This window comes from Psittacula echo, assembly GCF_963264785.1.
Source record: "Psittacula echo genome assembly, chromosome: 3".
Lineage (NCBI taxonomy): Eukaryota > Metazoa > Chordata > Aves > Psittaciformes > Psittacidae > Psittacula > Psittacula echo.
Window position 1 is genome coordinate 103,250,797 of NC_137736.1, and position 23,286 is coordinate 103,274,082.

Genomic DNA, 23,286 nt, shown 5'->3' on the forward strand with positions numbered 1-23,286 from the left:
GCACCTCCTTTCAATTTTTTTCCTTCTCACTTTTCCTCCCCTCTGAGCTATCTCCTGTTCCCCTCAAACTGTCACCCAAAATATTTTCGATGCTTGAAATGTTATTTGTAACAGCAACTCGTTTGGTGTGGAGTTATTTAGGATTTTCAGATATTTAGTGCAGCAAGCATCTATTTCAAGAGTATTTCAAGAGGGTTGATACATATCTGTTCCAAATGGCAAAGGTAGTGTATGTGAAAAATGGATAAAGTAGGTGGTATTACCAAGGGCTGTGTGGTTGTTGGGCTTTTTTTAACTGTGAAGCTACAGGTGAAACTAAAGCCTGATCAATACTGTAGATGTTCCCTAAAGAAAAAAGGGGTTTAAGGTATGGAAATTGGATCTTACTGAAAGCTTCTCTAGAGCAGATGCCTGTGCTTTTCTCAGGTAGCTAGGAAAAAGGAGGTAGATGTGTTCTTCTGAAAAAAAAAAAAAAGAAAGTTTTCATTTAGTTTGATAGTTGATGAACTATCCTAGGCTGTTACCCAGAAGCAGCCCTTCTTCAGCCCCCTGACTCAAGAAAGTCTTTTGGATCCCAAAGGAAGGAACATGATGTATCATATTGTCTTTGGTGAGATCACATGTTTTTATTCACACTGTTACAGGTACTCAGCTGACAGATTTTGTAATAAATATGATGAAGCAAAACCTTCCTGAAGCCAAGAGTACAAACCCGTGGGAGCGACGGAGTCATCCTACAGATGCAGGGATTTCCATATTATTTTTCCTTTTATTGTGGCTTCCTTGTAATTTTTTATTTATGGTGTTTGTATTTGATACAAACCATTAAAAAGTTAAGTTCTATCATTTTATCACCTGTAACAACAACAAAAAAGAAAAGAGTTTGTAACAGAAATAAGTTTGGCCAGACTGAATAGTTTAACCTTAAAGGATTAAAAGGTTAAATTGCATATGAACATCCTCAGAGTTGGTACTCCTTCACACAGACTGATTTGGGAATCCTAGTATTTCCAATTAGGCAAAACAGTTCAAAAGAGAGATTTTTATTAAATCTCATATACACACAGATGTTCTCTTCATTAGGTACTACATGAAATTGGCCAAGATCGTAGATGTCAGCTGTACTCTAATGAAATACAGAGGAAAAAAACAAGGCATTTACCCACCTTTTGAGGTTACCAAAAAAAAAAAAAAAAAAAGCAAAACAAAAAACAAACGTTGATTCCAAGGAACTATATTTTCAAGAAAGTCTCCTGTCTTCTGAAATACCACACATGTCTGCAATGTTTAGGTGTCTGCAGCTATTCTCTGCTTGATAGTGCGGATATAGCTGACTTCAGATTGAGGTACAAATGCTGTCATAGTGGCCACTCCATGGAGTGGCCACACAGCATGGGCTGAGCGTGTGAGGGGTTTACAATCCCTGCTGAGCTCTGCACTGTTTGGGATACATTGTGCAGCTACCACAAGTACCAGTGACTTATAGGGACTCAGGTATTGGTGTCTGCTGGGATGGGAATGTAAACCTGACCTGAAGGTGACCCTTTCTGCTGACATTTCTAATCTGTTGATCTGTTGATTAGATGAAAACTCTATATGGGTCTGCCAAGCCTTGTCTTCAGTGGCAGACAGATCTTGTATCTGCATAACTTCTTGACACAAACTCTAGAGAAGATTGAATGTAAAAAGGACAGTTTTAACACCAGTTAAAACAAATGTAGCACTGATTATTTGGCATTTTTCTCAACCAGTTGCATGCTAAGGTAGAACTTAAAAAGCCTTGTCTTTCTGGGAAGTGATAATGAGGGCATTTGCTCAATGTGGTGTTCTGGACAAGCTGTCTTTTGGAATGAAGACAAAGATGACGAGATGTATACTAGCAGAATACAAAAGCAGAAGGAATTAAAAGGCAACATATGGTTTGTTCCCTAACTACTTTTTAACTACATAATCTTATTGAGACAAAAATGTTGTTTTGGAAAGGACAGTGACAAAACTACAGGAGTAATTGAGACAAGATCAACTGGTGATCTTGTATCACCATTTTCTAGCTGATAGTTGCTGAATATTACCTAGACTTAATGTGATTTCTGTAAGTAATTTTTCAGTTCGACTTATCCCAGTCGTAAGTAAATTGTGGCTGTGAAAAAGCCTGCACAATTCCTTTTCCTTTGTCTCCTCTTGCCTCTTAGCAAACACACTTGTGTTTGGCAAACTGTTTTTGTAATCACAGAGTCATCTCTCTGTTCTGTAGAGTGCAAGATGCTAACGCATCAACAGACAGTTTTATAGGAGAGTATGATTTTAATACAGTGCAATGGCACTGGCAGCTTCTCAGACTGACACTGGATACTTTAATTCAGCTTTTCTCACTTTTTGGTTTACTTAAAAAGATGCTCTTTCAAAATTTATTTATTGGAATGCCTTCAGAGTATTTTTTGTTTGTAGCATTTTCACTAGTTTATAAACTTCATCACATGAAAACTTATTTTGCATTTATCTCAGTAGATGGTGGTATCCAGCTTTAATGTTATATTTTACGGGAGTTTCTGCCTTCATGTGTGTGCCAGGTGCTGGAAAAGCAAAGACAGGTCCTTGCCTTGTTATGCATCCTCAGCAAGAAAGGACAGTAAGGAAAGGAGTTCACAGCTAAGCAGTTGCATACATCTGCTCAGAGCAGCCACAATAATTTTGTTATTGTTTTAGCCTTTTAATACAGTTTTTACCTGTGAAATTCGGAACGGATAAATCTTTTTCATGAGACGACAAGAGGGCGCTGTCTGTTAAGCTGAAGTCTCTGACCCCTGCCATTTTATGAATAAAAAGTGACAAGAAGCCTCTTGCCTCAATAACATGATTAATCACAACAGTGACTTACAAATTTCCTATGTCTTTATCTACAGCAAGGTTCCCTATAGGCATATGTGCTGTATGAGCCAGTGAGAAATGCAGTGCAGACACTGGACAGGAATGCAGTTTCCAAACAGAATGCATTCCACCTAGAAATGGATTTTAGAGCTGTTTAGACTATATTTCTGTACTTATGTGGAATATATTATTATTAAAAATTACAGATCTTGTTCACTTAATTATTGCCATGCTATCTGGTCATGAGTGGCATATGTAAGAATGATATAGTGATTGTAAATGGAGTTCAGGAAGGGGGGTCAGAATCAGTCCAGTCTCTTCCTGTTACACAGCATCTAATATCAATTCTATTTGCAAATAGTATAATGACTCAAAAAGAACTAGATTAAGAGGTAGAATGGCCAGCAAGCCATATATAAGGTGATAAAAAGGAGGGCCCCTGGGGTGAACTGGGGAATTACGCAGAATTATCATTTCTCCTCTGCTGTGATGCCTGTCTTAAGCATTACATCAGTAATATCAGTAGTAATGTATATCTCAGGTATGCAGAACATAATTGTTATCTGAAGATAGACAAAATGATGTGCAAAGAGAGTTTGTTCTGCCAGAACTTAAAGCCTAAGTAGACAAGTGGTAGAGATTAAATGACTTGTCTGATGTTGTGCAGGTTGGGAATAGAATCCATCACCCAAGTCTTTGTTCAGGTTGACTGTAATGTAGACTCTGTATGGCTTTCAGTCATCAAGAGTTTATTTAATGGAGTTCTGCTCTTGGAATAAAATCCACCAAAATTGGTAGGTATGGAGAATTTTGGTGTTTTTGCTTCATCTCCAGCATATCCTAAACCTCTAGGTATGTGGGTTTGGATTCATCTTGCCTAGCTTTACAAGTCTACACTGCAGTGAATGCTCCTAGTACATTGTTCATCAGGTCTTTTTTAGATGGTTGCTTGCGGATGGAACAGCTCATGCTATGACAGCAGCTTGATTAAAATAAGGTCCATAAAATTACTTCAGATGTAGAAGCCAATAAAATAGGTACCTAAAGATTGCTAAAAGGAATCTCATCCCCAGTGGTAATAGTCACGTCTAGAGTTTCCTAAACAGCTCTCCATAAGGAGACCTTGTACACTCACAAAAATCCTGGTATGTGTTTTAGGTATTCATCACCTTTGTATTTTGGATATGGATAAGGAGGTGAGCAAGCTCCTTTTAAATCTCATGACAGCCTTGATCCATTAATTGTGCTCTTTATTTCACATATTACAGACAGCCAACACAAGCACAACTATCATAGTTTTCTTTTTTAAAAAGCGCTTGCTGTTGGAGACAGCATTGGTGCTTAGCTTAAACACTCTAATGGTGGCAAGTGAGTCATTTTTAGAGTTTATAGTACTTTGTTTCTTCATCTCAAGTAAATACTCATCAACATGGTACATGTGGGAAATACATCAAGAGTTAAATACACCAATGCATCTATTTGTCTAGTTCCACTTGGTAGTCTCAAGTCTTTGTCTTCAGGACAGAATAATGCACTAGTAATTGTAAAAAAACCTGTTGTTGAAATTTACGGGGAAGGAATCATTCTGTAAGGAACAGGAACTGGTGCCTTGTGCTACAATGTTTATTAAAGTGTATCTGTTACTTTAAGTTTTCTCATAATAATAAGACCTAAGTTGGTTTAAAGAGAAGGCAGAGCACTAGTATTGTTACACAGCAGTCTTGAGAGCTAGCTCTGTGAATAGTAGTAGTTTAATATTAGCTTCTAAGTAACATCAGATTTATTTACAAGAAGTCTTTTAAAACTTTAAAAGTTTGAGATTCCAAAAAGCTCATTTTTCATGTCCTCATCTTGCCTTTTTCCTTAATTATTTCAGAAGTATTGATAATAAGTTTTATTTTAGCCATTTTGGCCAGACCTACTGAGTGCTTTTCTGAATACTGTATGAACTTCAGTGAATGTGTCCGTATGTGTGTGCTTTCCTGCACACACTTAGTACAATATTTGAACCAGTTCTGATATGTGCATACCATTGTCCTGTGTGTAAAGAGAATACAAAGCCTAGATGAGTGGAATGGTTTTCTAGGAAATCAGCCTACTGAAATCCAGTTGATGTATCTTGTTGTTGCTATGGTCATACAAATATGTTGCACCTTTACCTTGAACAATGCCTTGCGCAAAGTGATGTTGAGATTTGACACTCATAGCACCTAAGCACTATTAACTGATCATTATTTATCTCGCAGTATAATGTGTTTTACTGCTGTGTGTGGCATGGTAGGTATACATGTTTCTTCCTACAGTGTGTAAGCCCATTATTAACCAGTGAGAACAATGTATTTATGTAAAAAGTAAGAAAAATCTATTTAAAATCTGTACTGTATTATCCAAAGGAATTAGCATTTGCTTGATTGCCAGTCAGCTAAGGTTTTGTGAGAGTTATTGTCATTTTGATTTTTGGATGAATCATTTGGTATATTGCCCCCAAAGGCACCTCATTATGATTCAGTGCACAGCATAGAAGATTGCTTCGGCTTTCGGGGCTCCATGGAAAGCGAGTGGGGGTTGCAGTGGCTCAGCATTGTGAAGCAGCAGCATTATGCTTAATTGACACCTTTGATGTATCCCTAAGACAGCACCTGCACCTCCCACTGCTGCTCTGAAGACGTCAGCCTTACGCAGAAAAGGCTTCTGCTTATGAATCCTGCATCATATTCAGCTCACTCTGTGAGCAGCCCCAGCTATCCTTAACTAATCCCTCTGCTTCTCAGTTTGGCTACAGCTTGGCATAGTACAGAGCAGGAATTTTGCTGCTTGCTATTGTCAGGTTAAACAGTAAGATTTTGTCCATGTTAGAGCACATAGAAGGTAAGTCAAATGCCTTGTTGTTATCCTAGTATGTAAATATTCCCCTAAGATTCAGAATCTGGGAATCTGATTGTCGATTCTTTTTTCCTGGTGCTGATAAATGTGGACTGTGATATAACAATTGCTTGTTGAAGAATATTTACATATATGTGAGATAACATGCTTTGTAGTGTTTCTGTCAGTGATTCAGTATGAATATTATTGATAGCCTCTCATGTTATTGTAGTAGATCTGTCCTCTGCTGGTATTGTTTTGTTAATTTAATGAATAATGTCACATGCATGCAAAAGATGCTTTTAAAATGATCGGCACTAACATATATGAAGGAACTTACCTATTTGAGAAAGTGGAGTGCTTTGCTGTAAGTCAGACTTACATGCCTCTAAAAAGCCTTTCTGGGTTAAGTCTGAGGTGACATTTGGGTCAGATAGTATTGCAAAAATCTCAGATGAATGAGTGAGGAGCAGCAACCAGCTGATACGTTCTTGAAACCAGTATTGCTTTAAAATTTTGGTGGGTAGCGCTTCAAGCCATAAGTAAATGGAATGAAAATGTTTACATTAGCAAATGTTTGTTAAGGTTAACAAAGCACCTTGCTCCCCATCACTTTCAAGCACAGGAACAAATACAGTGTAAGAAAACATGATCGTGTTCTCTGCTGTTGACTAAACAATCTTTCCAGGTTTGTTGATCACTTGGCTTACGCTCCCTATAAAAATTGGCTTCATGAACCAAAACTCTAAGGAACAGTTCTTTTGTGAATTACCTTATTTAATGTTTAAAACATTAAGCAAAACCAAATTAAATGTTCAACAGAGAATTAAAAGAAATATGTTGATTCAACTATTTCTTTGCTTTAAATAATGCCTTGTATTTATTTTTTCCATTTATTGTTCTTTTAGTGAATGGAACCCCTGGTAGCCAGCTTTCTACTCCCCGATCTGGGAAGTCTCCAAGCCCATCTCCCACCAGCCCAGGAAGCCTACGGAAACAGAGGGTAAGGAAATAAGGAAACTGATTTCTGAGCATGGCTGGGGAGAGTCTGGCATAGGGATCGTTATCCCATAGACTTCTCCCCACTGATTCCTTGCGTGTAGAGTCATAGAGTGGAAGAGCCTGGCTACAGTCATTGTGTTTGTGCAACACACTGAAGCGGAATACAACTGTTCTGTGTCTGTCAAAATGCTAAGTATGCTGCAAATTTATTTCTCCTTGAGGGGAAAACCAGGGATATCTTTCTCCTATTTTACAAAACTTTTGTCTTGTTTTGTTTTATTTTCTTTTACCAGATGTTTCACAACTGGAAGGAAATGTTCACATTGTCAAAGACATATTTTGTTTTGTTCTTAATTTTGTCACTTGCAAAACTTACAAACTGTTTGGTTTTGAAGCAAGGTGAAAGAATGCACTGTGGAATTTAGGAGCAAATTAGCTGTGGTATCATAGCCTTGTACAGTGAAGATACTATCAGTACCAAGGCAGCATGAGACTTGTCAATTACTTTGTTGGACCAGAGTTACTAGTAGCTGTAGATTCTCCCTAGTTATAACCTATAGAGGAATCTACAGTGTACCTAAGCATGCATCAAGAATTAAGGTAGTAACTATCTTAATGCTACAACCCACTGACAAAATATTAGTCGTTCAACCCAAAAGGCTCCACATGCTGATTTAATTAGTTGTATCTGTTCAAAAGCAATGAGACAGATGTCTGTGTGTCTTCTCTTCTGCTATTTTCTAAACTGTGATACGTGTTCAATGAAAGCTTCCCTAAGACAGTATTCTGTATCTCAGACTTATTTATAAATGCAGTTTGAACACATGCTTTTTCTGCCTTTTCAGTTTTTAAATAAAGACCTAATTTCTGTCTCTCAAAGTAAGGGGATTAGGTACAAGATTGGCAGTGCTGGACTCTAGGGGCTGTTGCAGACCTGATTCCTCAGATACCCAGATCAGGAATAGCATGTAGCATGACATAGCTTCTAGCCTGTGTACCCTTCTTGCTGTCCAATGAATACCAGGGAGCTGAGGAATTGTGCCTGCCCAAGTCTTACCTCAGGCAGGGATAGAGCCATGGGTTTCTGTGTGACTAGTTTATAGAAATGGAAGCTAAGTGTGATCCTGCAGTATGGAGAGAGCGAGAGATCAGCAGCATGAAGTCTCAGGGCAGTGTCATGGTTTTCATCACCTGGTACACAGAGAGTGAAGATGAAAGTTTCTGTACCAGGGGTAAGCTGGTACTAAAATCTTCTTGAATGCTATGTCTTACACTATTGTTTATTCTTACTGTCAAAGCTTATTAGTGAATCATTATTAAGTCACCAAACAGGGAACAGAGTCTCCCAAATGAATTATACATTATTTAGGTGGATGGTATCAGTATACAGTGGATATTCATTTGCTGTAAGGCTGTCTCATTTCATTGGTAGCTTTCCTAAACTTCCTTCCCACCACTGATACTTCTCTCCCCACAATGAAGAGATGTTTTTCTGTTAATATTTGTGGGTGGGTGAGTGGAAACCATGTGGTCAACACCATTAGACACAAGGTGGTTTTGGCCACAATTTTTCTGACTTTCAAATGTGAAGAGGAGAGGAGATGGGCTTCTTATTCAGGTTCCTTATGCGGAAGTGTAACAGGATCATTGAGTGGCAGTATTACGGATGCAAAGGGCTGTGTAATGGTAACATAATCATGTTGCTGACTCAATAGAAACTAAATATTGACGTAAACTAGAGGAGAGATAAGACATTTTTAAAGAGTTGAATTCTCTTCTCAGATATTCATATCCAGCCTCCTTGACCTCAACAGGGGACCTTTCATGCTTGTCTGGCTTTATTTTGAACAGATTTTTTTTATTTTCCTGATGAAACATGGAATACATTAATGTAAAAATAGATCCCAATCATGTAAAAATGCATTGCAATAATATTATTTAGGTTACAATATCAATTGATCAGAACTTCAGGGATGGGAACTTTACACTTGCTCTGAGAATTTATTTCAGCTCCTTTCATGTTTAACTTGAGAAGTGAATGAGCTGGAAGTTTAGTGAAAAAACATATGATTGTGTTGTTAAAGGTCATAATGTGTACTCCAATGACTAAGTTAGTTATATGAACAGCCATTAAACAATGCTTACTAATCTTAATTTTCATATTAGGAGTATAAATGGTGTTCTCTTTGGGTTTAGTACCATCTTTTGTATGTTGCCATTTTATTTTATTTAGAGGACAGGTGACAGTACGATATTTTCATAAGCCAAATTTGAACCCAAAGCATTTTACTTTGTCTTCGATAGCTTCAGATACAGGGCTGACAAGGCAGCTGTGGAAGGGTTATTCTATAAGAGGTTGTCGAATTGTTGGTATCATGATAGACCTACAAGAGAGGAGACTGATTTCAGTGCCTGCCTTGTCTCCAGTGTTTCAAGGTGAGGTATTCCTGCTCCATCAGAAGAGCGTTGGCTCCTAGAGCCACAGTCTGGGGTTGGAGGTGATGGCTGGGGCTTCTGACTCATCTGGGTTTCTCTTTACATGGTGTTTGAGGGAGTTACTGCTTTAGAACTGGAATGCTAGGTCCTGGGAATGCCAGTTCAGCTGTGTAATTCGGGTTTTTTCTGCCCCTCTCTTGGTTGGAGTCAGAGGAGTGCATGTTCTCTTGTGCTGTCAGATACATGGGATGTCAGTGGTGTATACTGGGTCAGGAAGGCAATAGAGAACGCTGATTCTAGCATAGCTTGATTCCCCTGTTTGTAACTAATCCATCATCTCTTCAGCATCCCCAACTGAGTGCTGTGAGGGAGTTGTAGGCTTAGTACATCAAAATGGTGAGGGGTTTGGACAGGCTGCCAGGGTTTGTCCTGGGAGATACAGGTGCGGGGAATTTATGCTTTTGGATTCAGAGGCACAAAAGAAAGGTATTTGCAGAAACTGGAGTATTTCTCCCTCAGAGTAGTTAAGTCCTGTAAAAATAGTAGAGGTGGTAGAATTTTCCAAAGAAAATATTCCATCTAATTATGGGGTTCATTAGGCAAATTAAAATATGGATCAATCTTCTTACTTACTGGCCTTTGACTGAAAGTTTTGCACTGATGTAAATAAAGCCAAAAATGCTGCTGTGGTACATGCTCATGAAAGTAGTATTCTTGTAAGCCTAGAGATAAAATTTTTCACCATCAAAAGCCACAACATAAAAAGATAAAGTTTGATCGTTTCTCACTTGCGTATGTATGTGGCTGAGTTTTTTCCAGAATTCAGAAATCAGTGAAAGTTACATTTTAATACTCTTGGGAGAAATTCAATCTATATTTAAGGAAAGTAAGATTTGAAAGAATAATTTTTGGTTGTACTACAAGGACTTCAAAGTGAACTAGGAACCAGTTACCAGCTGTCTGAGCTATTAACCAATTATCAGCTTCAAAGTATTTTAACTTGCAGGCTGTGTACCATAGCTATACTTTCCTGTAATTTAATTATTTCTTTGTAATTATTCTTAAATAGGAAATTAAGAATTTTGGTTTAAAATTATTATGTACTTAATAGTGTGTTTCCACAGAGGATTAAAACATCTGAAATTCAGATTTATAGCAGTTCAAATAGAGTTATTGTGTTGCACATGCATATAGTTCCTACCACAACAAAGTATGGTTAATGACCCAGAATCAGAAAAGGTGACATGGCAATCATAACAATAAATATACATAACACATTTTATTTGATTAGCCTTTATAATGTTTAATGAGCTTATTTTTCCTCTGTCTTCTAATCAAAGTAATTAACTTCAGTTAAGGTAGACACTTACCATTCATCATACCTGATTTTCTGTTGCTTGCCATTATCTTAAATGTTTTTTCTGCTTGCCTAGAGCCTACGACCTATAGAATAATAAAAAGTAGATTTAAGGTACCTCTTATCTAATCAGAGTTGGATTGTATGTATATAAGGCTTTTTTTAGCTATATGTAGCCAAGAAGTCTTATTCATTCAGCAAGTTTTATCTTTTTATTAATCTATGCAAAATAATAAATAGATTCTTATATTTTGCAGAAATACAGCTCTTTGGCTAATTATAGGCAAGGAAAACTCTTGCAGAAAGGAGAAGTTTAAAAAAGTTTCAAGTATTTAAACGTATATGAAAAAAACCCCAGAGAATATGATACTGAAATTTCATGCATGATTTGGCTCTAAAACATGCATAGAGTTATTAAAATAAGCACAAAAACATTCCATAAATATTAAAAGTAAGTCCCCATAAGTGTCTTCTTTGTAAGTTCTGAATGCATGGTTTTTATATTCAGAGAAACTAAGCCTTCACCTTGAAGGTATTATTCAAAAGTTAATGTTACCATCACTAGCAAATCAAATTATTGTTTTTCTGTATTGCATATTAGAAATTCCCAAACTGTATGTGCTGAAAAGAAATTCTAATAATTAACTAATTATTTAGCATTCATAATGGCATGATCTTGTCTGTTTAAAAATGCTTCTTTTGTCTAGATAGTTCACAACAAAATAGAAATGTATTTGAGATCTGATTTTGACTCAGAAAGTGCCTGCAAGTAAACCATAAAAAATGCGTAAATTATTGAGATCCTAGTAAATTTGAAATTTGTAAAGCATTAATTTTAGGTAGTCCTTGTTTTATAGTACAGCTTTTTGATTTGTTTATTTTTGTGTCAGTTATTTTCCTGTGATTAAAAAACCAAACAAACCCCAAATCAAGATCAACCCTAAAGCTGGTTCCATCAGCCTTCCCATTCCATGTGTTCTTGTATTTCATCTTGTAGTTGTTTTGTTGTATTTTGTAAATATGTGTTAAACTTAAAAAATCCACCAAAACACTTTAAAAGTGTCAGAAGTTGACTGTGAGTTGTGCTGTGCACCTGCCTGCACAACACCCCTCTAATCATCAGTGATGCTTAATTTCACCTTAAAAAGATAGCACTCTGTCCTCTGCCACTTCTCTTTGCTGAACTTTCTCTTTCATTCAGTGCCATTGTGTACCTTGGGGAGGATTGCTGTGCTGTGTAGATTGGACAGGGCAATGTGTCTCATCCCCTAGCACCTCTGGCATTTGAGGATTATCTGATCCATCAGAGGATGCTTGGGGTGGGTATTTTAAAAACAAGCTGGTTGCTTGGCTACCGTCAGAAAGAGCCTGTGATGGGGATTTTACATGCTGCCTTTTTACACATGCACACTGACACTGTGGAAAAGAGATACCATTATCAGTGCAATGTAGGTAACGGCAATATTCAGTGTCAGCATTCTGTGGCTCAAATGCTGCTGGATTCATGCTATATCACCATGGGGTGGCAAGTTTTGATTACCTTATGTAAGGTAAACACATACTTTCTTACTGCTATATACCAAGCAGCAAAAAAGGAACTGTATTCCCTTTAAAATTAAATTCATAGTGCCAAATTTCCAAACAATTAGGAGACTCCTCCGAACACACAAATATTGTCTTAATGGTTTTTAATAGGACAAAATCAAAGGAAAAAATAATTGTATCTTAGAATGTGTTGTACTTTGAAACTCCAGCGTTATTTACTAATCATCTGTTTGTTGAATAAAAACAATTAAGTGACATTAAGCCAAAAATCTGAGTATATAGAGTATGTGTCTTTTGTGTTAAACAGTATCTTCTGGTCCACAGTAACAAAAAGAAAGTAAGACATTTGCAGTGCAACAAATCAAACACAATAAACAAATCTATACTGCACTTCATCTTACAGGACCTGTATCGCCCACTCTCTTCGGATGATATGGATTCAGTAGGAGACTCAGTGTAAAAGAGAAAATGGAACAATGTTTATGGTTTGTGATTTGGTGAAGGTTTAACATTTTTAAAGAGAATAGCTGCTAATTTACAGTTATAGTGAATAGCACAAAAGAGTTTTGCATATTTAATATTAAAAACATGGGGCCAAATTAATTCGGTGGGGAGGGTGTATTTTTGGCTTTACCACTGCATTTTAATGCAAGAATTTGTAATGAATGAGCCATTGAATATGTCCGTCAACTACAAAACAGCATTGTGCACGCTTTAAGGAGCGAAGATTGGATAAGGTGAATATAACGCACAAATCTATAATGGGCACATTTATGAATAGCACTCTTTTTATAATCTAAGGTACTGATTATATGTTCTGTTTTTACCATGAGTATCTTTATTCATTTTGGTATGAACAGTTAATGAATACTTTGCTTTTACCAATGAATAGGTAAAATGCAGAAAAGAAAAATCCTGACATATTAAACTGCTTGCACCATGCTGTCTGATCCTGACACACATATTTGGAACACTCTTAAGTTTAGTCTTTTTACCTAAATGAAAAGAAAATTAAGAAATCTTGTGTGGTCACAGGACAAAAAGTAAATGCTTTCAAAGCAGAGTTCAAGTTCTCTTCACTGCATTACCATCTGATGACTGTAAACAGAAGGGCGTTCACAGGCAACATCAGTGTTTTACCTGGCAAGAGCTGTTAATACAGATCATCTGCGTGTTGCAAGTAAATATGGACAGATTTCTAAATGAGGAAATCTGGGAACCCACTGGCTATTAGCGTCATCAGACACACATATGATACCTTTTGGAAAAACACAATTTGCCTGAGAAACTAGTGATTATTTACACTTATGTTAAGAACAGGAACATTGGCTTTTTATTTGCTGTGATAAGGCATTTTATGCATTTTAAAATGAAAGACTACAGAAATGGTGGTACTGTAAATCATCCTCCTATTGACCTAATTTCTTTGTTTTCAGAATTTCTAGAGGTGGTCATTTTGTACGGCATGAATATGCAAAACTCTAGTGTTAAAGTAGGTCATGCATTATAACCAGTTGCTTAACAAATTATCTACTAATTTTATTTGTTTTCTGCTGCTTTATTGTGAGAATCTTAGTCTATTTTAATTCATGTAATAGCAGTATTTCCCATCATTGCGTATTGCTTTAAAGCTTATCTGTTGTATTTAAGCCCGTTGTGTAGCGATCACACATTTTTTACTGTCTTATACTTTTCTGTTCAGTATCTCAAATGCTAATGATTTAAGAATTAAAAATTAGTGTGATTATGATCCTCAACAAAAATCTATAGATATTATATTTTTGAGCTACTTAGTAATGATTTAATATATTTTGAAATCAGGAAAATTTACTTAACAGCAGCAAATATTTAGCTGCCACATGCCAACTTTTAAATGTAATGAAATAATTCCTTTACACTGATCTGTCCATAATAAAGTTTAGCAGCTAGAAAATGTTGGCATGTGATGTTACAGCTTCACTGTATCAATATTGTTTTCTTTATGGAGGATATTTGCAAAAAGAAGTAAAAGGGCAGCAGAATACAAAACTTACCTTCTCTGGTTTCAATACTTGGTTACAGTATCACCTGGAGAGAAAATGATTGATCTGGCAGGTTTGCTGAAGCAGTTAGGTCATTCCCTTTTGAAATGCATGTTTTGCCATTCCTGCTTCAGACTTCAGATCTAAAACTGTTCCTGGTAATATGAACAGTCATGTGCCCCCCCTCCATACCCTGATCCTCTAAGGCTGTCCTGTTCGACTGAAAAAGTTTGCAGCTGTGAAGTTACTTGCATTTTTGCCTCTTATGAGGTAATGTTTTCTTAAAATATATTACTTATTCCCAAGAAATGCATATTATGTAAAGGTGCATTGGGATCAGTTCCCAAATATTCAGACAACTCCACAAGACTGAACAAAATACTCCCTGACATTTTGAAAATTGTTTTTTGCCTGTGAAGAAAATAAATTCCAGGAATTTTAATTTTCCTCCCCTCTCCCTTATAAGCTACTGCTGTGTAAGGCAGTTTATTAAGAATGTTTGTTCTGTGCAGGCAGCACAGATTGTCAGCAAACCTGAATCCCACAGTTTTTCTTAGCTGTGGAAAAGAAAAATGGACCTTACATCAGTAATTGTTATCATAGCGAGTTCTTCACCAAGACTGTCTCAAAGAATATGCTAGTCCATAACATTTAATCATTTCAGCATATGACTTGTATTAAGGGGCTATTCAGGGGCAATATATATCAAAATTTCATTTAAGGAATGAAAGTCCCTTAGAGATTCAAAAGTATACTGTTTATAGACTTTGAGATGCCTTTTGTGTGGAATGTAATTCCCATTATACATGAGCATAAATTAAATATTTCTTTTGAGCAACACCAGAAGGTTTCAGTTTATGGGTGAAACTAAAATTGTGTTTCATGATGCTGTAGTTCTGCTTGCAACAGCACAGGTTTTAGTTTGTTCCTAGATTTCATCAACCTCATTAAATAACTTAATAGCTTAAGCAACTTTATAGTATTTGACCCTCTTATAGTTCTCTCTATGCTGCATTATTTGTGCCTACTATAAGGTGATTATGATGTAGCTAAAGAGTCTTGTATAGATTGTGAACGCTTTGCTTCCCTTTGAGCTTTATGAATATTTGTGATTATTTCCCTAATGCTTTCTGCAACTTTTCAGGTGTTTTTTAATCTCTTCTTCTTTTATACAACAAAAAGTTCACATGTGAAGCACAGAATGTGTATGTTTATATTTATATACACACACATATAGATTAATTGTTTTGAAACCCATGCACAGTTGTGTCACATTTGTGGCTTTAAACAAATACGTGGGGGAAATGTGTTAGTGGGAGGATGTTCATCTGGTGGGATTCGCTATAGCTCTGTTAAAGTCGGTGGAGCTGCACCAACCTGCGCTTGCTGAGCAGCTCCCCTGAGGAAGTCTGCACAATTTTAAGAGATCTCATGTACAAACAAGGGCTAAATTCTGCTGAGTTTGCAGTTAGTGGCAAAGCCACCATTGACTGCATGGTGGGAGGGATTAGAACCTTATGCACAAATACATTATATATGCACAGACAAAACATTAATCATAAATTTGAAATTGTATTATTTTAGTATGTTCAGACTTGAGTTTCTAGAATTGCACTGTTCAGAAGTTTTTAACTCATGCAATATTAGAAGTTATTTTGTTGAAATCAGTAAAATCTTTAACCTTCATTATCCAATGTGAAAATTGCTTTTCAATTTGAAAAATAATTCAGCAACATCACATTATATCTACTTATTTTTCTTTTTAAACCATTTTAACATATATGACTGTAAAATGAAAATTCCGGGGCATTAATATTATGGCTATAAGCATATATTATAAGAAAGGATATATAATGTTAAACAGCCTTGAAGAACACCTCGCTTGAGATTGTGTAGTATAACAATTCAAATAAATAATCATGTTTGTTTGCTTTTGCAATTTCATACTTCACACTGCTGTGAAGTATGTGAATTTTGTATGGTGGACTATGTTGCAGAAAATGTCCTCCAACTCTAAATGTTAAAATGAAGTAACAGTAATATAGAAAAGAACCTCTGATCAACTCAAGTTTACTGTTTTGTCAAAAATAGTGGCAAAATGAACAAACAGGAAGTCTTTGTGGTGCTACAATACCTCATTATTTGATGAGTACTTAGATTAATGTTGTCTGTGCTTTTTCATGTATGCAATTAATGGTATACAGCCAAATGAAAGACTCATTATTTAATCTTCACTTTCAGTTTATCTGTTAGTGACAGGATGAGACCTTGTAACTATGAATGATCAACAGAAAAATAACCTTATGTCACGCAGTCAGCAGTAGCTTTACATGCAGAGCAAAGCAAGCAAGTAGTTGTCACACTCTGGAAATGGGTGTGCTCCCCCAGGAGCCCCTCTGTTCCAAAAGCAGGGCTTGCCAAGCAGAGCAGGGGCTATTCTGAGCTGTTTGCTGTTGTAACACCTTACGGCTGGCTCAGTTTGCCTGTTTCACCTCACACCTGATCTCAGACTGGCTGAGCTCCCTCACTCCCCATGGAAGGCAATGTAGAAGTAGGTACTTCTTGTGTACGCACACTTAGTGAAGGGTTGTTAAAAACACACACAGTGCACACGTACTTATCCGTATGCATTTTAGTGTCTGTATTTGCGCATGTTGATCATATTCAGGTTTGCTTAACTTAACCCTCAACAGTGAAGTACGAAAAAAGGTGTACTGTATTCAGCGTGTACTTGTTGTCTGATGTTCCCTGAGGTAATTAGTTTGTGGTTTGCCCTGCAATACAGTGTTTTGGAATTTGAACTCTAGTGAAAGAGGAACTAAATGATGTTTGTGCTAAGGCCTCTTCATTTTGTTAGTTGCACTATGATATTGTAAATATTGGCACATTTACAACATAAGTTTAAGACTTTACAAAGTTATGCATACAATTATTTTTTTTTCTTTTTCAAAAAGTGCTTGGATATTTACTTTTTAAAATATACCATTTTTCTATTAATGTGATGCAGGAAACCAAAAAGAAAGCTGTTGATTTATCAACAAAAAATGTAAAACTTGCAAATGAATGTTTTATTTCATATAATCAGCTGAAGAAAATCACCTTAATTTTTGTGCCATTGTTTCATCATACTGTGTTGTACTTGTGTTTCATATTTGACCATGTCATCCTGGTTGCAATTTGTTGTTTTGGTAGATTTAACATTACTGTAGATTATTGTAAGCAATGTAATAAATATATTTAAAAAATGCACACTGTTCAGTGAGTTTATTTTGGAAATGTGATTAACAGGCTTTAAAAAAGTACTTGCAGTTGATATTGGAGTTGGATCAGCATTGTCCATCTGATGGTTCACTTGGCATATGGGATTCAGGCGTCCTAATGAGTCCCTTTAAATAGTCAATGTATTTTGTGCTTTTTTTAAATCCAGGCTCTAGTGTGTAGATGCAAAAAATCCTTCAAGGAAGAATTTGGCTTCTACTATGTTTTTTTTGAGACAGTAAATATACCTGCCTTGAATTGCTTATGGGTAAGCGTGTGTGTTTACATGATGGGGTAGACTTGAAGGATGAAGTGAGAAATTAGTAGACTGTCCAAAGCAAGGTACCATCTCCCTTCTGACAACTCAGCTACAGCAGCGCTCCTCTTAAGGCAAGTATTAGACAAATAATGTCTGTGAAAAGCTAAGAGGACTGAAACTTACCCATGGTGTTTTAAAATGAGTACCTTGTTTTCTTGATATATGTTTCCACTTTTTAAAAATACACATCTATAGCCTGGTTTTATTTTTATTTTATTTAGCAGGGGTGGGGGAAGAGAAGCGTTACAATTTCTGACATGTCACCTGCCGGTCTGATGCTTCAGCTGATGTTCACACACTCTCTTAGAGGGATATGTGGGCCTGATAAAAGTTCTAGTTTTGAAACCCACTTAGTTGTTAGTAAATAGATCTGCCTAAAACTGATGTACAGACATAGATAGAAGCAGTATGATAGAAATGAGGAAGAGTAGACACAAAATAATTGGGGTTTCTGTCCCTACCAAGTAACATTTAAGAATACCAGAACAGCTTTTAAAACTCAACTCACAGAGATAAAAAATAAAAGTGGTGATTGCTCTGGGCCTTCAATTGGGTGGAAGAAATAAGAACCTCCTTTGATGGTCTTTCAGTTTTTATTCTGTAGTTGAATGGAAAACTTTACCTGTGTATAACTTTAGAAAAGGAAAAAGGAAACCTCATTGCATCATTGTACATGTGACTTTTCATGTTAACCACAGTATGGATACAGTAATGACAGGTCAACTTCCGATTCCATGAATCTGATACTTTTTTTTTAGATCATCAGCCTTTTCTGGAGGATTCCAAAGGTCGAGTGAGCCTACAGTTTGAATTATGGCTCTGCTTTGGAAGCAGCTGCTAGGAGCTAGCAGAGGTTAGATACAAGTTTACTGTTAAATACTATACAGGAAACTATGCTGGTGTTTCAGAATTGCCTTGTTACACAAATCAAATGAATGTATAAGCAGTAGATGCTGCAGCTTAGTAAGAGGATCCCAATAAAACAAAGTACGTAAAAAGTCAGTTTCAATCTGTCAGCTTGATTTACTTGCAAACTCTTCCATTTGTCCCTGTATCCCTCTAAGAAGAAAATCAACACAAGTTCCTAAATGACACACACTGGAGTATTGCTTGTGTAGTTTAAACTTATCTCTTCTCCAGGCTGTGTAAATCCTGAATTGCATAAATTTCCCTGTGTAGGGCCTCTCTTTAGTCAAGTGTCTAAGAAGCCAGGGCAGGATGTAAAACTGTGGATAAGTAGCAGGTTTGCATACATTTTTTATTGTTCCTTTCCAGATGAAACTGTTTATAAATAAATTTGGATCTTGTTTAGTGCATTGTCTGAATTTGAAAAGAAAACAATTACATCATTTCTCTTTCTATACGTTGAATTTTATTGGCTTCCATTCTTTCAGCATGCAGATTGTGGATTTGGTATTTCTCCATGAAGTAATTCTTTGCCAGCTCTGTACTGTTTGCATGTTTTCCCCTTCTGAGCTGTCTGGGCCAAAAAAATATAAGCGATTAAACAAAAGAAAATCGAAACTATTTTTCACTAGTTAGAGTTGGGGGAGGGGGTTTCAATATAACCCTTTGCTTCTCTCTAAATGGAATAATAAAAACTGAATTTGTTTCTTTAACGCTGGCATCAAAATATATCATTTTACTGTTTTAAATCAGTTGTCCTCTGCCTTACCTTTTGTTCTCTGAAGATGTACCATTTTGTTGCATTGACTTACTTATTTCTTGCTTAACACATGTTGCATACATTTTTTGAGCCCTTCAGAGTCCTTTAATACCTGCACTGGACTGTTTTCTTAATTTTACTATTAACAATGATGATATTTAGGCTAAGGAATTGACTTTGTCAGAATTTCATGACAGCTACCTTGCAAAAGTTATTTATAATGAGACTGAACACTAGTATGGGCTCCAAAAGAGGTGAGCGTGATTCCTTAACTGTTTCGATTTGGTTTTAATGCTGTTTCTCTTTGCTGAGCTGAACATCTTACACACATTACTGACACACATTGCTTTTTGCATGTTTTTTAAATTCTGTAAAATTCTTCAGAATAGGGAAATCTTAGGAGGCATAATTTAAAGACCTTAGTAATTCTCTTATCCTGGATCTCCTTCCTGAATTTACACTTTGTTTACTAATTTTACTCTTCACTTCACTAAGCCTGTTTCTAAAACAGCAGAACTCTGCATGAGATCCAAACTTAGTGTTACACCTGTGTGCATTTCTGTTACTCACATTTCATCCAGATGCTTCCTTCATGCTAGGAACATACAAAGGGATCTATTGTTGAGAGACTTTCTAGACTCCATATGTGCTAATAAAGGTTTTGAGAGGTTTGGAAAATTAAATGCAGTGTTTGGGGTTTAAGATTCAGGAGTTTGATTTGCCCTAGCAAACTTTCTAGTCATACTTGTTTTAAGTTTCTTTTCATAACTGCTGACACTTGTAATCTACAAGAATAATTCCTGCTGTTGAAGTGGGATTTTAAGATTAAATTAGAACAAAGGTGAGTATGGAGAAAGAGAAATTATAGTAATATTTATTTTACTGCCTTTTTTTCATAGATTTAGCACCATTTCCACTGAGATACAAGGTATTTACAAAACAGTTGCTAAATAAATCTCCCAGTGAGACATGGATGAAACTCTATACTGCTAATGTTTCCATTCACATCAATGAGATGTGTGGTGTGCTGACCATCTGTTATACAAACCTGAATAGGATCTGAAATCCTTACGCCAAAGATCTGACTTTTTTATGCCATCACTTTTATAGAGGTGTGCCATAAAAATGGCTATGTGCTGGCAACCTGTGCAACTGGACCCCTTTAAATCTGTGTTATAGTGATGACATTTCAAGCACCTTAACATCTCTTAAAATTAAAACAGCTAATTGCATTAAGGTCTGTGTGTTGAAGAGATTATATGTGTGCTTAGAGTTTGTTTTTCCCCTCTCCCCATCTTCAATATCCCTGATGGGGTCCACAGCTGTGAGAGCGACAATGCATGCAACAGACTGCCTTACGATTGGCAAGCCAAGTGGAAGGAACAACGAGACCCACAAGGATTGCTGGACTCAGAAGGCTTTCAGCTTGTGAGAACAATGAGCTAATTAAAGTCTAAATAAATGAAATGCCCTTCCAGCTAAAATAAAGATAAATAAATAAATACCTCTGTGTTGTTCCAGAGAATTGAATAAAGATGAAAATATTTGTTTCCTGTTTATCTAGTAACATCTCTTTAATGGTGGAAGGGGGGTCCATTGGCAGACTTGGTAATATACGCAAATGTACAGTTTCTGATTTTTTTTAATCTGTTGCTTTAATAGGAGAGGTTCAGCAAAGGTAATGAAAAGTATGTCACATTTTTCAACTAATTTAAAAATTTGGAAGTTTAAAGCTTTCAAACTCTCAGTATGTATTTTTAGCAAGTCTCTGCTTAGTTACTGTTGCTTTTCACTGGTGAGCTCTGCTTCTATTCACTCACTGGTGCTTTTCACTCATGTCTCACTGAGGGGGCTGTATGCTTTGTTTGCAGACCTATGGTACAGTAAATGCTACTAATGCACCACTTTAGTTCTTCAGTTACAAATATCATCTTAGACTTCCCATTCTTATGTAGTGTTGATAAGTAAAGAGGTTTTATATCCTTTAAATTTTCTATGGGTCACTTTTTTTTCCAGTTTGTTTAGTTAAACCTAGCCTAAATGCATATTTAGTGAGATATACCTAAGACAGATATATATGAGTGAATTTAATTTCAGTTATGTGTAGGCCATTAAGACCACAGTTTTTAAATATGTTTGTCTTTATAATATGTATATGTATGTAAAATATATTTAAATACATTTGTAAATATATTTGTATCTAAAGTGTAGCACTGCTGAAGCACTTTGCTAAAATGAGCCCTCAAAGGGGTCTAATTTTGGAAGGAAATGACTGAGCAATCACAGTTCTCAGCTAAACCTCATCTTGAGGGTCCTTGAGAAATTAGATTCTCAAATAGAAATTTGAATCTCTTTAGGCACCCATTCTGAGAAGATGTGGCCACCAATTTTGGTCTCGATTTTCACTTTTCCCACTCTCAAGAATGAGAACAACGGGTGCTAGACTCTTGTGAAGGGACCATCCGACTGCTAAAGAAAGCTGCTAAGAAAGTGGTTTGCGGTCGGCATTCTTGACCTAACATCTGCTGAAAAGTGTAATCTTATTATTTAAAATAGAAAAAAATAAAAATCAATAAAGCAGTTGTTTAATAATCTATTGGAAACCTAGCGCTAACCTTTTCGTGTTGTACCCCTTAACTGTTGTAAAGGTTCATTCATGATTGTATATGTAACAAATATTAAACATATTTAAATTGTAATTCATGTAAGAAAATACTGTGGAGTGGGAAAAGAAGCAAGAAATTGGATGCCTGGTCTAGGAAAACAGACAGACCCAGAAGAATGAGTAGAGAAAACATGTTTTTCTGCTTATTTTACAAGCAGGTGTGTAAAGGAAACAATTCTCTCATTATGTGTGTATAAAAATAGGCTTTGAGGGTGACTTCTCCAGGCATGAGAACTCCTAGCATTTTCCCATTACCTTGATCCTCATTTGCTCGTTTGTTCAAAAAATGAACCAGAGGTAAGTTTTTACTGACATCAATACTGGCAGCAGTATCTTAGTGAACTGCATAAAATCCATCGGTGCTGACTTCTCTTGTCAAGAGGCAGCAAAACTAGTCCAAAAACTGATTAATGTCACTTTTAATTCTGGTCAAAGCTTACAAGAAATGCTTTGGACAGATGAAAACAGTGAGCTGAGGTTGATTGAAAAAAAAAGAAGAGGGCAAACGATCTCCTGGTAGATGGGATGTGCAAGCTTTCAGGATTATTTAGTGAAAAATGGGTGAAGTTTAACGTTCATCTGAATCATCTGACCTTAATCTGTTATGGGAGAAATTAAAAGTTAGTCTGTTCAAATAAACTTGCCATACTGGACAGCTTTTAACTCTGCTGACTGCCTTCTCCCTGGCTCTGTACTCTGCAAAAATCCCAACAGCTGCAGCAATAGTTATTCTTGCTCCAGTCATCAGCTGTGCTCTGTGGTGGCAGAGAGAGGTTGTTCCATAGATGGTGTATGAAATTTGTGAAGGGGATTGGCACCCTGATTATGGGCATCTAGATACCTTGCAAATACAGACAAAAGAAGCTGATGGTATTTGTTAGTTGTGTGCAGTACAGCCTACAATTTATGTAATATTTAGATTGAAAGAGGTAATTAAGTACTGCAGCACTTTGTAACCTTTGAACATGTGAACCCAAAAAAGTTTTCGTTTTGAAAATCCTCTGAATACTTCTCACTTATGTTGCAACATGACCTGAGCTTGATTTTGCTGTAGGTTTAGAGGACCACTATTACATTTGAGCTGCTTCTTAGTTTTCTTTGAAGATGAGAGAATTCTGATTATATGTTTTTACAGTTGTTAAGGAACACAGGATAAAGTTTTGGGTGAAGTCCAGTCCATCTCATATGTCTGTGTAGTTTCATCCATCTGTATGTGTGATGAAGCAGTTTTCCTAAAGTACATGCCTAGAATCCATACGTAACTGATAGACATTGATATATGCTTTA

General features: G+C 36.3%; 1 protein-coding gene across 2 annotated transcripts in view; it reads left to right on the forward strand.

Moving 5' to 3' along the window:
• The window catches only part of DCLK1 (doublecortin like kinase 1), a gene marked incomplete at its 3' end in the record, with an annotated part of 248,532 nt that overhangs the window by 180,023 nt on the left and 45,223 nt on the right, over positions 1–23,286 (forward strand). For both annotated transcript variants that reach the window (XM_080612416.1, XM_080612417.1), the window contains exon 5: positions 6,639–6,733. In XM_080612416.1, the coding sequence (XP_080468542.1) occupies positions 6,639–6,733 (95 nt within the window). The remainder of the gene's footprint in view (positions 1–6,638; positions 6,734–23,286) is intronic.